The sequence below is a fragment of the Phaenicophaeus curvirostris genome, chromosome 5 (genome assembly GCF_032191515.1).
Source record: "Phaenicophaeus curvirostris isolate KB17595 chromosome 5, BPBGC_Pcur_1.0, whole genome shotgun sequence".
NCBI lineage: Eukaryota > Metazoa > Chordata > Aves > Cuculiformes > Cuculidae > Phaenicophaeus > Phaenicophaeus curvirostris.
The window spans coordinates 18,789,013-18,805,488 of record NC_091396.1 but is presented as its reverse complement, the minus strand read 5'-3'; the positions used below and the strand labels follow the sequence as shown (position 1 = coordinate 18,805,488).

The 16,476-nt window shown below is 38.4% G+C and overlaps 1 protein-coding gene across 15 annotated transcripts in view; it reads left to right on the top strand.

The window, feature by feature from the left end:
- The first annotated feature begins 1,088 nt into the window (after nt 1-1,088).
- The window catches only part of BRSK2 (BR serine/threonine kinase 2), a 327,332-nt gene continuing 311,944 nt past the window's right edge, over nt 1,089-16,476 (top strand). For all 15 annotated transcript variants that reach the window (XM_069857785.1, XM_069857792.1, XM_069857790.1 and 12 more), the window contains exon 1: nt 1,089-1,541. In XM_069857785.1, the coding sequence (XP_069713886.1) occupies nt 1,448-1,541 (94 nt within the window). In that variant the 5' untranslated portion in view covers nt 1,089-1,447. The remainder of the gene's footprint in view (nt 1,542-16,476) is intronic.

Here is a 16,476-nt window from a genome sequence, read left to right as displayed (position 1 = left end):
GGTTGGTGAGACACTGGAACAGGTTGCTCAGGAAAGTCATGGATGCCCCATCCCTGGGGGCATTCATGGCTGGGTTGTATGGGGCCTTGAGCAGCCTGGTCTGGTGGGAGGTGTCCCTGCCCATGGCAGGGGTGTTAGAACTAGATGATCTTTAAAGTCCCTTCCAACCTAAACCATTCTATGATAATATGAAAACTGCACTTGCGTAGTAATGATTTCAGCTTGCAAGCCTTGGAGTCTGGCTGAAACTGTTGTTTGGTCCTGAATGCAAAAATTTTATAGGCTTGTGCCCAGCTTGAAGCAGATCTGCAGAATCTTCTATTTCATCCAACTCCTTGAGCTCTGAAGGTTAATCACAGGCATAAATAAGTACTCTAGACAAAAACAAAGGAAGTTTTCTTACGCTGCTAGTATGGAGCTTGTGGATATGGGAGTCAGTTGCTGTGGCCTTCTAATCCCTGGATTTTCTGCTGTGTTTCTAATTAAGATAGTGGCCATGCCATTTTTGATCTGCTCATGTAAGGACCTGATGTCTATTTGCTTCCATCAAACTCAAAAGCAGCTCTGTCACCGAGTTCAGAGGTTACAGGATTGGCTGGTTGTATCTTTTTTTTCTGTTCACTCCCCTCCGCCCCAACCAAGGCTCTCTAAAGGGTAAAACTCACAGAAGGTGTAGGTCCTCCAGAATCAAACAGAATCAATGAATTTTTCAAGCTCATTTGCAGAAGTTGGGTTGTGGGGTTTGTTTGTTTTTTTTCTTCTTTTCCTGTTTCCTGCCACAATTTCAGCCTTTAATACTCTAAAGTACAGCTGCATAGTGGAGTATAATTTAGAGGGGGGAAAAAACCACAACAGTGTATGTTTGGGCCTTAAAATAAAATATAAATTAAACTATATTTAAGCGTGCCTTATCAATAGATTGATAAGCTTAGGTGTTTGCTGTTGCCATTGATCATGATGCTCTGTAGCAGAGAGAAGCAGTAACTGCTGCTGATGGAAAAGAAAAGGTAGTGGAAGGAGGGGGGGAGAAGGAGGTGTGAGACGAGGCGATTGGCTGTTTTGAATGTCAATCACAGCTGCGGCCCCCAGCTCTTCCGCTGCTCTAGCTCTGGCTCTCCCTTGAACAGCTCCTGGAGAGAAGAAGGCGTGCGGAGCTCAGATCACCAGCATCATGCTCCTTGGGCTTGGATCGTAGATCCCTCTCTTTGAACATTAAAATAACTCCTTCGTCCATCGGCGTCTCAGGCAGACCTAGCGGGAAAACACACACGTGAGAGAGACAGGGAAGAAAGAGGAGGAAGAGAAAAATCAGCAACCAAGTGGACTAAAGCAAAGAGAAAGAGTGCTTTGCTTGCACAGCTGCGAAGTAGGAATTTAAAGAACTGCAGAGAGAGAAATTCCGTCTCATCAGCACATACACATTGCAGAATTACAGATCCAGGTAGAGATGTCATCAACAGGGAAAGAAGGCAGCGGAGCTCAACATGCACAATATGTTGGACCCTATCGTTTGGAAAAAACCCTAGGAAAAGGACAGACAGGTTGGTTCTTTTGCAGCAGCACCGGCGCTAGGGGGAAGGTGCTGTAGCAGCCAGTGAGGTGATGGGGATAGGGTATTTGAGGGTTCCGGTTTTCTCATTTGGTGTTTTAGTGGAGATAATATTCATAGGGGATTTTTACCTTTATTTATTTTTAGTTTTCGTTTTAATTCTTTCTTTTCTTCCTTTTCTTTTTTTGAAAGAAAGCTAGGATGCTCTCTGTTCATTACTCCTGCTAATGGGTGTTGTTCTGATGACATCCAGAGTGCATGCAGAGGAAAAAAATAGATGATCATCTGGTGCTGAATTTTCACGCCAATTTTTTCACTGCCCTACTTAGAAGCATTTTCTTTTTAATCAAATTATATTGAAATGAAAGGTTCACAGCCTGTAATACCAAGGAGGTGGTGGTGGGGGTAGTGGGGGAGTCACCAGCAGTATTTCATGACATCATGATTGAAAAGGGTGTAGTCCTTAAGGTGCAGTTTGGGGGGTTGGAAATATGTACTGTATGTCCCTGACACTAACTGCTATGGTTATTTAGCAAATATGGATGGATGGGCTAGTGGATTTTGTGGGTAGGGTGTGAAATAAAAGAAGAATAGAGTATTGGTACCAGAATTCGTTCTGATTATGCTGTGTTTTTGTAGGAGGGATTTGGGGGGGAGGGGAGGTTATTTAATTATTTTTCTTAAAGCTTGTTTATGAAACTCGTCCCCAGCAGATTTTCTTGTATGGAACAATGGTAAGAAATATTAAAAAGAGGAAACCGAGTGGAGGGAATTAGAAGAGAGCAGGTGCTTCTGCCCTACATGACATAATTAGATCCCCTAAATGCATTCAAGATCTGGACTTACTGTTGCTTGCTTGGATAGTGTATTCACTTCAAGGGCAGGGGGAGCATTAATTGGAAGAAAAACCCTTAAAAAGAAGCCCAAATATCTTCCCGGTTTAATTTTTTACCTTTTTGTTTGTTTGTTTGTTTTAGTATCAGGTGCAATAAGCAATGGGATCTGGCAAATTGATTGTATGGGAAGCCCTCTAAATGTGTATTGAAACTCAAGATTATAATCTAGCAAAAGGGGAAGATCAGCCATAGAGGGGATTCTTTGGGCATGTGGGTGTTAAGTGTTGTTCATTATGGTAGGACAATAAAACATGATGCATTGTGGTGGTGGTTTTGGTTTTTTTTTTTATAACCCAGCCGAGCTTTGCCCATCTGTTGTCTAAAGGATTTAATAGGCGTTTCCATCCCCAGCTGCTGCCTCTGCTCTGCCTGCTTCCTCACTGCCCTGCGTAGCAGCAGCTCTGCAGTCCGCAATTTTCTTAGGGACACAGTCAAAATCCAGATCTTTCTCTGAAAGAAGCAATGCTCTTCTGAAATGATTGATTTTTAGCCCCCCCCAGTCCTTCCCCCCGTCCTTCCCCCTTCTCCTCACAACCCCATAGCAACCGTTCAGAGGCATGGATGAAGATGACATTGTCTTCTACTGAAAGTGACTTTTATTTATATTCAATTTTTTTCCAAATCTCTTCAGTGTATCAGCTGCTAAATGTAGCTTTCTCTCTCTGTTTTGGTTACCACCTTTATTCTTTGCATAGCTCAATAAGCCATTACTTCTGCTGCTGTATTCTTATTAAAATATTTTCTGATAATGGTAATGAAAATACCAAAAAATTGCATTGTAGTCGTAGTAAAACTGGCCTGTTTCTGCTGGTAATCCTTTCCTGGATAGTCCAGGTGATCAAAGAACTGGCTGTAGATGACATTCATTTTTGTCTTCATCACCATTTCCTTTTTTCTCCATCTCACCTACTCAGCCCCCCTCCCTCTCCTTTAAATATAATTGTGTATGAGATTCCTGAAAATACAGCTGCATTAACCTTTTGCTCCATGTCTATAGCTTGATGCTCTGGTCCTAAAGGGTTATCTGCAGCTTTGGTTATTTTTTTCCCCTCTGCTAATCTTCCTATCTTCTTCCTAAGTGATTAGAGACGTGGGGGTGGAGGGACAAGAGGAGGATATTTAGAGGCTTGCTGCTGTTGGCCTCTGCAGTTATTCAACCAGCTGGACAAGGGTGAAAGTTTCCTTTTGCAGTTCTGCCACATAACTGATCTTTATAGATAGGTCTCTGCTGTTTGCACACATGAATGCACATACAATGCACAATGCATGGTGTCATAGAAGCTGGAGGCGGGGGGAAGAGGAAGAGAAATCTTAAAAGTAGCTGATGTCAGTCTGTGTCTTCCTTGCTATACCCACCCTTGATTAACAGAATAATGAACTGAGGTGAAATCTAACTCGATATTAAACATACATGGCTAAATATGGAAAGATGCCTTCTAGTCTTCTCGCATTTTCTGTGCTAATCACATTTGGGAGCATGCAGAATGGAATGAATGCTGTGTGGTATGTAGCTAGTCCTCATCCTGCTTGTTTTGGAGGGTAAGCAGACAACCTGCAGCATTTAAGGGAGAGGTCAACAAGTGCAGTATGAGGGCCTGATTCACCATACTATGCTGTCATGGTGTGTAACTTTTAATTTGGGTTGCAGTAGCATACAGCTGAAGAAAACAATAGTTGTAATCATTCCTTTAGCACTTGACTTTAAAGCTTGGAAGATCAGGAGGTAATGGCTTGAAATATTTTTTCTGGTTTTTTTTGAAGGGGATGAGGGAGGCTGAGAAAAAATCTGGCAAAATGTAATATGAATGGAAAGAAAGTGTAAGTTTTGTTGCGAAGTCCTGTTCATTTTGCAGTGATCTTCATATCCATAACCTTTTTTTGAATAAAAAATTCTTTACTTTATAATATTATTTCAGATAGGTAGGCCTAGCTTTGCTGCCAGATACATTAATGTTATACACATGTATTAATCACTCTCACCTGCTTTTACTGAGATAAAAAGAAGTTGATTTTGGGAAGGACCGTAGGTTCATAGTTCAGGGCAGGCTTAGAAAAAATGCCAAGGAGGAAGAACGTAATGATAAGTAGAACTCTTGCTGGTTCTCTATGAAGTTCTCACTGATTGCCACCTTAGTACCTGAAAAAAAATGCGTATCAACAGCTGCCTGCCTACTGGTCCTGGCAAAGATGTCCCGTTGCTTGTCTGTGACATTAGTGGGACCTGATGACTTCTGGCTGTGGGTGGGCAAAACTAACAGGGAAATGTTTTCGGTTCAAATTGCTGGGTAACAACCGTTGTTGGAAGTGTTGGTTAGAATTCAGAATAAGGTATGCAAAATTTGTCCTGAGCGGCCTTCTGTGCTGGTGCATCAGGCTTGTGGAGGGTGACTGACGCCACAAAGAGAGGATTAGGGCCTCTTAGAGAAGTTGGAAAAGAGCTACATGGGGCAGTGCTGAAAAATGTGCTTAGCTCTTTGCTGGTACTGGAAATGATAGACGAGCTAAGGAAAGTTATTTTTAATAATGTAGCATACAAATGTATAATTTGAGTACTGTAGTAAGATGGTTTTCTTTTGTAATAGGTTGAATTCAGAGCATCTTTTTTATTGCAGCTGGAGGAATAGCTCATAGAATCTGTATTCAAATGGTTTTGCAAGAAGCAGCATAATCTTAATTATTGTACTGAAAATAATATTCTACAGAACTGTCAGTGCAAGGGTTCATTACGATGGATGTGAGTGTATGGGGAAAGGCTGGTTTATATAAGTTTCATTGATACATTCTTCCACACTTAATTATAGAAGGTTTTCATTGTAATTAACAGTAATGAGCAAAGGATGTGTGTCGTGTTACAATAACACACATGGAAACAGTGTGCCTTGAGAAATCCCAGTCATACCGGATCATGAAGCACTATTTTAGTTTTAGATCAGGCAGGGGCATTTCTCCATTTGCCACTAATTCTGTGTGAAACCAGCTTCTTGCGTATTCCTCTTTTTTTTCTTTTTTTAATTACACAAATTTGTTTGTTCGTAAGTTTCTTTTGGCCTCATTAGCCCCCATTTCACCCTTGAAAGTCTTCAGGTAATTCAAGTTGACTGTAGTGAATATTTGTTAATCAATGCAGATGAGGAACTGAAGTACTTCTTGTGAAGGGCTTCAGTGTTTTGGAGGATTTTCTTGTGTGTTCATTTGACAGTCATTGTATAGGCTACAGCATCATTGCTTGCTGTGGCACCAGTTCAACATACAGTTGAAGTTTACAAAATGCTGATGCTTTGTCTACAGACAATAAAACATTGACTCTAAGTAAGACTTACCCTATTCTTTTTGAGATAAACTTGACCAAAAATGTAATGTTGCTGATCCATTTTGTGTGTTCCTTTCATCTGTTTTAAGCATCATTCTGCAGCTATCCAATACAAAGAATACCAATTGAAACTCATGGCACTTTGACCTTTGGAAAAAGTCTAGTGGGTCCCTTTCCTGCATTGTATGCCATGTAACTTACAGTTATTTCAGTGTATAACATGTTAATAATATATGAGCCATCAGGGAAGTGTTCAGCAGTATGCTATTGGGTTATATAAGAACAGAAATCATCACATTTGGGTCTTAGCAAAGTTAATAGCCTTTTACTCAGTGAGGACGTACACAGGATGTTTCTTTACGGCCTTAACCACTTCTTTCTGTGACACTAGCAGTAAGTGAAATTTGTTGGGGTTTTTTTTGGTTTTTGTCAAATTGAAATCTCCAGACCCATGGTAGCCATGATCTCAGAAGCCTGGTTTTCTTAGGTAAGTAGGCTAAACAAAGAATAAGAGGCACTGGAACAGGGTTGTCCAGAGAAGTTGTGGATGCCCCATCTGAGGATTGTTCAAGGCCGGATTGGATGGGACTTGGAGCAACCTGGTCTAGTGAAAGGTGTCCTTGCCCATGCAGGGAGGTTGTATCTTTAAGGTCCCTTCTAACCCAAACCATTCTATGATTCCATGATTCATACTACTGCTATAATTTTTTTTTTCTATCCCAGTGAGTCGGATCTAGAGAGAATCTAGAGAGTGCGGATTTATTCATTTCAATGTTTAGATTAATATGTTGTTATGAGAGGTGTAAATCATTGTAGTTCCCCCATGACCTTTTTAAACAAACAAACAAATGGCAAACCAGTATATATTCTATTAATGTTTTCATATGCATATTTTAATTTCCTTAAAAAAGCTTGTTTTAAAACAGTGAATCTACACCCTTTGACATGATAATCTGTGAAGATTCAACAGTAGTTTAGTAATCATAGAAATAAAATATTGGAAGCAATACTGTGGGCAGTAGAGGTCTTAAGAATGGAATTTTGCCAAGAAAGGTTATGTCATAGAGACTTAATGGATTTTCAAGTAATGATTTGGTCTTTCTTAACTTTATATTCCTTTGATCTGATGGTTCAAAAGTACTGTTTGCCTGCATTATTGACTGAAGTAAAACTAGTATGACATGTTGCATGTCTGAACTGCAAAGTTCAGATATCAGTTTGACTCTCACTCTTTTTTTTCTTAGAGCAAATTCCTGTTTACTAACTACAGTATTTTTTTTTTATCGTCTATCCTTTTGCAAGCTTAGTTGAGGCACACCATTAGTTTTTTACCCTAGTATCAGTAGCAGAATTATTATGAACTTGTTGAAACAGGAGGAGGTTCTGAATGATTGTTCTTCTTTGTAAGGCACAGTAAGCTTTCTCACCCAAGAGTTGTTGAAATTCAGATACTTTCAAATGAGTAGGACTGTATATCTATTTATATACCTACATTTCAGACATCAGCAGGAACTATGGAAGCAGTGATTTCACAAATAGAGTTCTTGTACTGCTCAAGCACTTTTCTACTTTCTGTCACTGCTCTAATGTCATTTTGTGCCTATGCTGTGGGAAGGACTGCATTTAGAATGATGAGGGGTGTTGGAGAATTTAAAAAGGTTCTCGATAGAATTTACTTCTTGAGAGGAATTCTTCCTGATGTCTAGAAAATTTGTGACTCCATGAGAAGAGCAGATGCAGCATTTTAAGTGGGTTCTTGCAATTCCTTTTGTAAATTAAACAGGGCAGACAGTGTATGTTTTGGATTCTCCAGTGTTGCAATATTTTTCAGTATACCATGAATTTACTCCGTACATTATATTTTGGGCAGTCTTTGATACTGTATGCTTTAGAGCAGTAATTACAATGATAATAATAAATGCTGATATCGACCTCAGAATTAGTAGATAGGTAATATAGAACAAACGTAGTGCTGAAAGAGTCCAACTTCCAGAAAAAAATTTGAAAGAATCTGAGAAAATGGGGAAGTCTGCCCTCTGAAGTAAGAGATGTTGTATGAGGAATGTGTTACGCACATAGGAGAACAGTCAAAATCAGAAGAGGCGAAAGTTTGGATGTAGATTTCCATGAAGATAGAGTAAAGGCAGGGACCTAAAGAACTCAAGGAGCGCTCCTCTTCAAATGCTGAGATACTGTAAATTGCTCGTGAAGTCAGTCAGTGTTTTAAACTGACCTGACAACAGTAGGATGATCGTCAAGCCAATGGTAAATAGATAAGGACAGAATGTTTTTGTTTGTCCATGGACTGTTTTGTTAAGAAATATCCCAAAGAAATTTTCTGGTTTTGTTTTAAACAAGCCCAAGATGTTTAACAATCCTAGTCAATAGTGCTGTTAGTTCACCTTACGGAAAATGAGAAGATTGTTCCATTTTCAGTTTATCCATAAACAGTACTGTTTTGCTACAAAACATCCAAACTGATCTGAAGAGTAACACGAGTAATTTGTTGTAAATAATGTTCTTAATGAACTTGAACCATCTTCTTCTGCAGTGTCTGTAAGTGCAGAGTGATTTCCTTTAAGTCCTTGTTTGTTTCAGATTTTCTGGCAAACAACTATTTTTGTCTCCTTTCCCCAACTCTTTACCTCACTTATGGACTGGTTGCACTTAATCAATATTCCAAGGTTTGAATTGTACTCTTGGATGCAGCCTGTTGGATATGTTGTGTAAGAGTATTACATTCTACTTGGATAGTTACACAAGCATTTCCAATGTAAATGTTAGCAATTGCAGATTGAAAATTTAGTTTTACTGGACAGTTTGGATGTGATTCCTGTTAGCGCTGTTGGTGGAAGATGTAAAGTTTTCCAGAAAGGTTTTTTTAAAAGGTGCACAAATATGGCCAAATCAACCTTATTTTATTTCAAATACCTGCTTTTAGAACATACTAATAGTATTCCTCTGGTTCCATTTGACTTACTCTACATTTAATTTTGAATAGGGATATAACATTATTATTAATTCCTTTAATTCTGTTTACAGACTAGAAACATTACTGATAAAATTCTGGCAAAAAAAACATTAAAAAAATCCACCTAGAAGATTTTTTTTCATTACTTCATAGCTTTTGAAAATTGGGTTTAAATGGAATTTAGGTGGAATAGAGGAAATTGTATTGGTTCCTTTCATAAAAGTGTATTACTAGTTATTGGTGTAGCTGCAAGCATTTTTTTCTTGAATGCATCATTTGTGGCAGAGATGCCTATGAGATTGCCATTGTCCTGTATAAATAGGAATATACTGGGGTTTTTTTGCAATGACCTTGGGACACAGTTTTTAAAGAATAATATATGGAAGTGTGTCATGAGACTGAGGATAACAAGCAGTATGGATAAAGAAGGTAAATCATGGTGTTTAAGCAAAATCTAGAAACATTCTTTTGCAAATGGTGCTGCTGCTTTCATGCCTTCACAGTAGTGCAGAGTTTCTAGTGCAGGTAGCTGATGGATAGTCACTCAGTGCTGAATTGGGTAGGACAGAACAACTTATCTTGAGTTGTCAGCTCTCTTTTTATTTTTAGAAAATTATTTTATTATTTCCTGAAGGCCAAAGAGATCATTGTCAACTGACATAAATTAAACAAGACCTAAAGCTGTCCTATATGACTCTCTCACAAAGTTCTAATGGCTGAACTTACTATTTTGCACGCCATGGCTGTGCCAGACAGTTTCTTCCTTTTAGATGCCTGCTGTTCCTACTCTGGCATCCTTGCATAAAGATTATTGCATGCCTAAAAGGAAAATCATTGTTTTCTAAAATTCCTTGCAAATAAACATTTTCAATTTGGGAGGGTGGAAGGAGTGAGGTTAGACTGGAAGGAACCATTCCTTGTGTGGCTTACGACTGATAACAGACTGCTCTTCAGTTTCTTATCTAACACCCACCCAGTGATAATCAGTGATATGATAATTAAGGAGTTTGTGGAAAGTAGATGCCTTGCCAGCTACTAACAAAAGGAGATTATTGCTGGTAAAAGCTTTGTGCCAAGATTTACGACATCAACTCACAGTAAATGGGTTAATGCAGGTTGCAGGGAGGAACTAGGGTGAGAAACCAGCATAAAGTGGCTTAGGGTGTACAAGTACTATGTCTTTCTTCTTTGTTTTAGTGTTCTAACTCTATGTAGGGAACTATAGGCATGATAATTTTTCCAGTGAAGTGCTTAACTTTGAAAAATTAAAAAATAGATGAAAAACTGTTTTCAAGCATCCATTTAGTAAGTGCTCTTCTGGCTGTCTGCTTCTACATATAAAACAATGTGCTCTCTTTATATCCTCAGGCTCTTACAATTTTGATTTGCTATCTTTTGCAGTATGTGTTTAGTGTGGGATTAAAAAAATCAGTGTGATAATGTATATGTTTGTAATAATGTCTATATTACATATGTATTACTATATATAATATATAGTATAGATAATATACTATTCTATATATAATATATTATACATAATATACTATATATTATATATTACATATATATTACTATATTACAAGCTTTTGCAATGTGTTCAGCCCTATGTTCCATAAACTGACTACCCTTGTCATTTAGTTATTAAAAGCACTATTGACTAGAAGAAAAATAACGGAAGATCTGGTTTTTAGAAGCAAACTGGTCTGGACCAAAACCGTGTTAATTTTATACTCTCTTTCTAAAACCTGCTCTTAGAACTAGAAGTTTCAGTCTTCCAAAGGTTGAGCAGCAGTCCTCCAGCTGCAGATGAGAACGCACCAGTTCTTCATACTGACCCAGCAGGGAATGCTGATGGCTCTTTGTCTTCTTTCACTCTCTTAATTATTTCATGCATGGCTAGCAGTGTAGACACTAGATTTCTGCACAGATGCTCTTCTTGGAAAAGTGATTATTTTTTTACTTTGGTCCAGGATGAGGTACGCCGTAGCTCAGGTTCATAATCTTGGCTTGTGTACCCTATAGTAATATTAATTTATGAGGAAGTGGGACAAGCAATGACATATTTGCACCTAAACATGAACTGGTGTTGTATGATTTCCTTTTCTTAAATTTTATTCTTTAAAAAAACTGTCGTGCTCCAATAAAGTTTGAGCTGAGCTACCACAAGACTTTCCTAAGTTTTATTGCATTTGAATTAAAACACAAGCTTAAGTTAGGAAAAGAAGACTTTACATTGCAAATCCTTGTGGTATGAAATGCACTGTGTGGGATGATTACAAATTTCTTATGTCTTTGGCTGACAGCGAACTGAGGGTTGGGTTACTCATCGTGCCAGCCATTTGCCGTGGGTAAGTTTCATTCAGTGACTGTGTGAATTCCTTTGAAAAACTGTGACCTGTCTCTAAGATTAAGGAATGGATTTAATTCTTAAATTTTTTACCTTACTGGAATCTCTATATCTCTCCCAGTATTTTATTCTGAAGCTCTCAACATTTTTTTTTCAGGTTATAAATGATGGGTAGCTTGGCTGTCATGTTGAGATGACCTGCTGTCAGCACAAGATTAGTCTACAGATTTTCTTCTGAAGTTCTGGTCATCTGTGTTTTGATGCGTTCACATTTTTAAACTATGTGGTCATGGTAGACTGAAAAATAAGGTACACCTAGGGTTTTCTCCCACTTTCTATACAGATGCATTATCTTTGGGAAATTTAATGCTGATACACTGTGTGTCCTTGGAGAATTATTTTCACTTATGCATTTTTTGTCTTCCACATTTCATGTGTCTTGCCTACATTGTGAGCTGAGAGGAAAGACAGTTTGTGTTTTATATCTGCATATAATCCCTTTTATGCTAAGGTACTAATCTTTGGGCCTCTGTGTATGTATAGGAAGTTCCATTTAAATATAGAAAGAAGATTCTCCACTTTGAGTGTGGGTTGAACCTGGCACAGGTTGCCTAGAGATGTTGCGAAGTCTCTATCCTTGTATATATTCAAAAACAGACTAGATGTAGCCTTGAGCAGCCTGTTCTAATTGATTCTACTTTGACCAAAGGTGCTGCACTAGATGATCTCTAGAGATCACTTCTAACCTCAACTATTCTGTGTGATCCTGTGCAACTGAACTATAACTTGTTCAGTGAGCTGTGAAGCTAGGGAACTGTTTCCTCCAGTTTTGTACTTTATATTATCCTTCTCTTCCTGCTCTCTCTATATGTCTCTTTTCTCTTGGGTTAGGCAAAGACAGTAGTTGTGGTTCATTGGGAGCTTTCTTTGCTCCCTATCCTTCTTTTGGAATATATTAAGGGTTAAATCACAATTACCACAAAGTCCCCATTGTGGGAGCAATAGTTTGAATATCTTTTTTTTTCTCCAGATATTGAGCAATTTCCATGAAATTCATGGAATCGTAGAGACTTCCCTTGCTCTTTCAAACTTAGTTGAAACTTGCAAATCTATTCTGGTGTTAGCAGGGAATTACAGACAGACAGCCCGAACATTTAAATTTTGTTTCCTTAAGAAATTAGGCTAAAGCAAAGCTGTCCTAAACAGCACAGCTTTTCTAATCTGCACTTGGTTTTGAAGGCCATGAGGTACTGCTATGGTAAATTTGGATTGCTAGAATACAGCCACTCTTTGGATACTGTCCTCACCTTAGTTTAAGATCCTTACACCAAACGTAGGAGGAAAAAGTGGTGCTAAACCACATTGTAATTCCTTAATGCAGGAGGAATCCCCAGCCAGCTTGATAAGCTGGATTCCTGCCTACTTTCTGCTGCTGGAGCAGTGCAAAGCAGGGAGGATGGAGGCTAGACCTTGGTCCTTTCTGTTTGCAAGCTGAGCTCAGTGATTAGGGAATGTGGGAAGAAAGGAGGCCTCTCTCTATTTCCTACATGTATCCATTTTGGTGCAGTGGCAGTATTTGAAGTAGTCCTTTCCTACAGAAAGCTGAGAGGAAGACTGAGAGCTGCTTGTGTGTTTGCAATGCCTGTCTGTACAAAAATTGTCGCCAACCACAAAGCCAAGTATTATATTAGAACTTGGCAATGACACAAGCTCTATAGTCCTATTAAGCACGGGCATTTGTTTTGTTGAAAAGACGTGGCTATGAGTGGCACAGCTTTTGAGATTCCTTATACTTCACGAGCACCAGACTTCAGCAGTTTTTCATTAGCTTTTGAAACTAGTTAAATCTAAGACTTTATTTCCAAACTTCCCAGTCCTATAAATCAGTAAAGCTTGATTAAAATCAGGAATCATTGACAACAAAGAAAGATCTGTCCTGGTGTTTCTGGGTTTTGTCCTGTGCTGCTTTTGTTCTAGGCCTGTGGTTTATTTCTTTGCTTGCATTTGTGAAATCTCATCTCTTTTGCTTCTGGTTGCTCCCTGAAGACATTACTTAGTCAAATTCCCCGCTCAGTTACATCTATATAGACCCAGTGACTTCAACGCCTTGCTTAATTTTATCTGAGAGGGAAGTTTGGCCCATGAACAAGCTTCTCACTGAGGACAACAGAGGCAGAACTCTGGCAGCGTTCTAGTTAAGGGCATCCTATATGTACATCTCCTCTGCAGTGAATATTCAAGCAAATTAGAGCACAAAGTGGAATGATAGTGCAAGCAAATTCAATTCAATCTGAAAATACAGGCCCAGCGTTTTACGAATTACTATCTTTCATCCTTAAAGCAGAAGTCTGTCTGCTCAGCTAACAGACAAATTAAGGCAAGCAAACGTTTTAATACTTTTAGTAGGAATTCCTCTTTAGTGTACTACACATACATGTATACTGAAATCACCTGTCCAGTTTTCATTATATTTCAGGATGTAGAAAATAACTGTACCATTATGAGGAGTGTGTTTTTGCAAGGGAAAGTGACAGCCAGACTATTAGCATGGTTGTGATAGTTGCCATCTTGTTACTAGGTGATTCTTCCTGCTCAGCGAAAATGCTGCAAAAATAGGCATAGTTTCTGGATCTGTGTCATAATGCTTGTCATTGCCATTACTCTTGTCACCACTGAATCAGATGAGTTACAGCCGAGAGCCTCTCCAGCTCACCAATACTTATTTATGCTCAATGTTTTGGTGCCTGTGGCTCTACGGAGCCAAATGGTCTGTAGACTGCTTATCAAGAATTCATAAAAACATTGATTGGAATAGCAAACTTAACATCATATTTACTGTTGAAGTGTCTACTTCTCTACTACACATTTCTGAAGAGCCCACCAGAGGGGAGAAATGCGTGTTGTAGGCCTTTTTCTCCTCATGGAAATGGTGGGAATTGAAAATGTGGCAAGACAAAGGATCTTGATTAAAGGGTATGTCTACCTTGCAATCAGAGTTGAAACTCTAGCATTAGTGGGTAACACCATTATCTCCTGGCACAAGCATTAGTGAAAATACAGCAGTGAAAATACAGCAGTGCAGGCTATGTGAGGTTCAGAAAAGTATACCAGACCACCCAAGAACCTTGCCCTGTGTAGAAGTCTACTCTTCCCGTTCTTCACCTTATTACTTACTTGTACCAGTTTTACCTTTGTTTTTCTCTCTTTACACAACCCTTATGCATACGCTACAAATCAATGTGGTATGTCAGATGTGGATAAGCAATGCATTATGTATACAAATACTCAGTATGCTTCATTTCAGGATTTGGTTTTTTTGCCCATGTAAAATACCAATCTTGTGCTTGATCCCGTGGAGCTCTAATTCTGGTGTTAGACCTTGTGCATACAGAATAATCTTTGTTAGATCCAACTTCTGAAAGAGTTGGATCCCTGTTTGTGTTCTTATGGTCTCTAAAACGCTACAGAGTCATAGCCAGGTCATTTCTTGGCAGAAGAGTAGTAGAGGTGTTCATTGTCGTTGTGCAGTAATAAGGCAGGTTGTTAACAAACAATAACTATGTAGTCTTCAGTGTCCCTGACAGGCTCAGCCATTGACTTGGAGTGGAGCCTTTGGCAAGTTAATTTATCTTTTCTTTTTTTTGTGGTACCCTGCTGTAAAACTAAGATAGTGCTTGACTTTTGTTTTGGGACTGATAGGATTAGCCAGCTAGTATTGTTAACTTTTTTCAGAAATTAAAAGCAGCATGGAATAACCCTACTGTTTAGGCCTACTGATGGTTGTGGGGTCTTTTAGGTTTTTTTACTAGTGTTTTTTTGCTAAGTTCATTTTATTTAAAGTAACTGGGGATTTTCATCTTGACAACAGACCGGACCATACAGCCTGGTCTGCCCAAGTGTTGATACCTTTTCATGTTGTATTTGTCTTCTATGACTTCTTCTTTTGATTATTGTAATATTGATAAATTTATGCTGAAATCTCTGTGGCTGCAATTTAAAACTGAAGTTGTTTTAATTATCTAATAAAATAGAAAAATTGCTTTGATATTTCCCTTTTGACAATTGTGTCTATGCAGACTTTTGTTGTTTCTTTCCTTAGGGACATCTGTCCCTGATATCTCAAACGAAATGTCACTGAATGAAGCTATGTTTGTATGATGCTGTGTCTTCTACTTACAGAAAATTTATAACTTGGTCACTTTTATTTATGCTCCTGTGGAGCTGGTAGAATTATACTGCAGTGTTAAAATGCAGCAGTTTCATTTTCCTGCAGGCAGCAGCCCTCTGGTGGTGTGTGGTTTTTCTTTTCTCTCTCTTTTTTTTTTTTTTTTTGTAAGTCATCTTTGGAAATTCTGACAGACTGATAGAGAAGCCTTTAAAAATGCCTCTAATTCAGCTGCCACGCAGTCCCATATCTCCTCTATTTTTTTTTTTACAACCCTCACTGCATCACCACCCCCACCTAAATGGAAGTGGAATGTAAAAGGCGAAGCAAGTTTAATAAATGAACCCGGCTGATAATACCAACAGTCTTATTTGGCAAAATGGTATTTTCCAAATGCTATTTCAGTAGTTTTCAGCTTCCAGAACTATTGCCTGGAAAGGGTATAGGTCAGTGTGAAGTGGGTGGTGAGGCTAATGGGTTATTCTAAAGACTGGCTGAATTGTTAGGAATCCAGGCATTTCTGAGGAGGCTGCTGTTAAACTTGAAAATTCAAATATCAAAGAATTTTTAAAGGGTTGACCTTAGTAGTCTGTTATATGAGTGTTAATGATAGTTATACTGCAAATTACTGCCTGGGAAAAAGTTTTTCAGCTAACAGAGGAGGGGAATCTTCTCATCAGTGCCCTAGGAATGAAATTTACCTTTTTTCTAGTATGAGATTTAGTATGAGATTTCTAGTATGAAATTTAGTATGAGATTTCTAGTATGAAATTTTATCATTTCAGTCCCACTTAAGACCTATTTTGAACTATTAGGTTATGTGCCAGGAGATAAAAAGTGGAGTTCAGAAGGTAGATAAAATATTACTCCTTAGAATTTTTGAGATGGTAAGCCAGAGTTACTTGCAAATGTTTTTTAAAATTATTGAAGCTGTGCCAGGGATGCATTTGGCTTGTTCCCTTTGTGAGACCACAGTAAATGTCAAAATCATGCTGTATCTGCAACTATGTTACTGCATAAATGCTCTGTAGGAAGACACCCAATTTTATTATGATTGAAGCCTGAAGTTGTATTTAAAAAAAAGGAGGAAGGAAGAAATTAAAAAAAAAAAAAAAAAAGGTAACCTTTTATATAACCAAAGCTGCACAGAAGTAGTAATTTCTGCAATTTCAAGTTTTGGGGCAAATAATTCTACTTAAAATTAGTTTTTTTAAAATGCACTGGTTTTTGACTGTGAT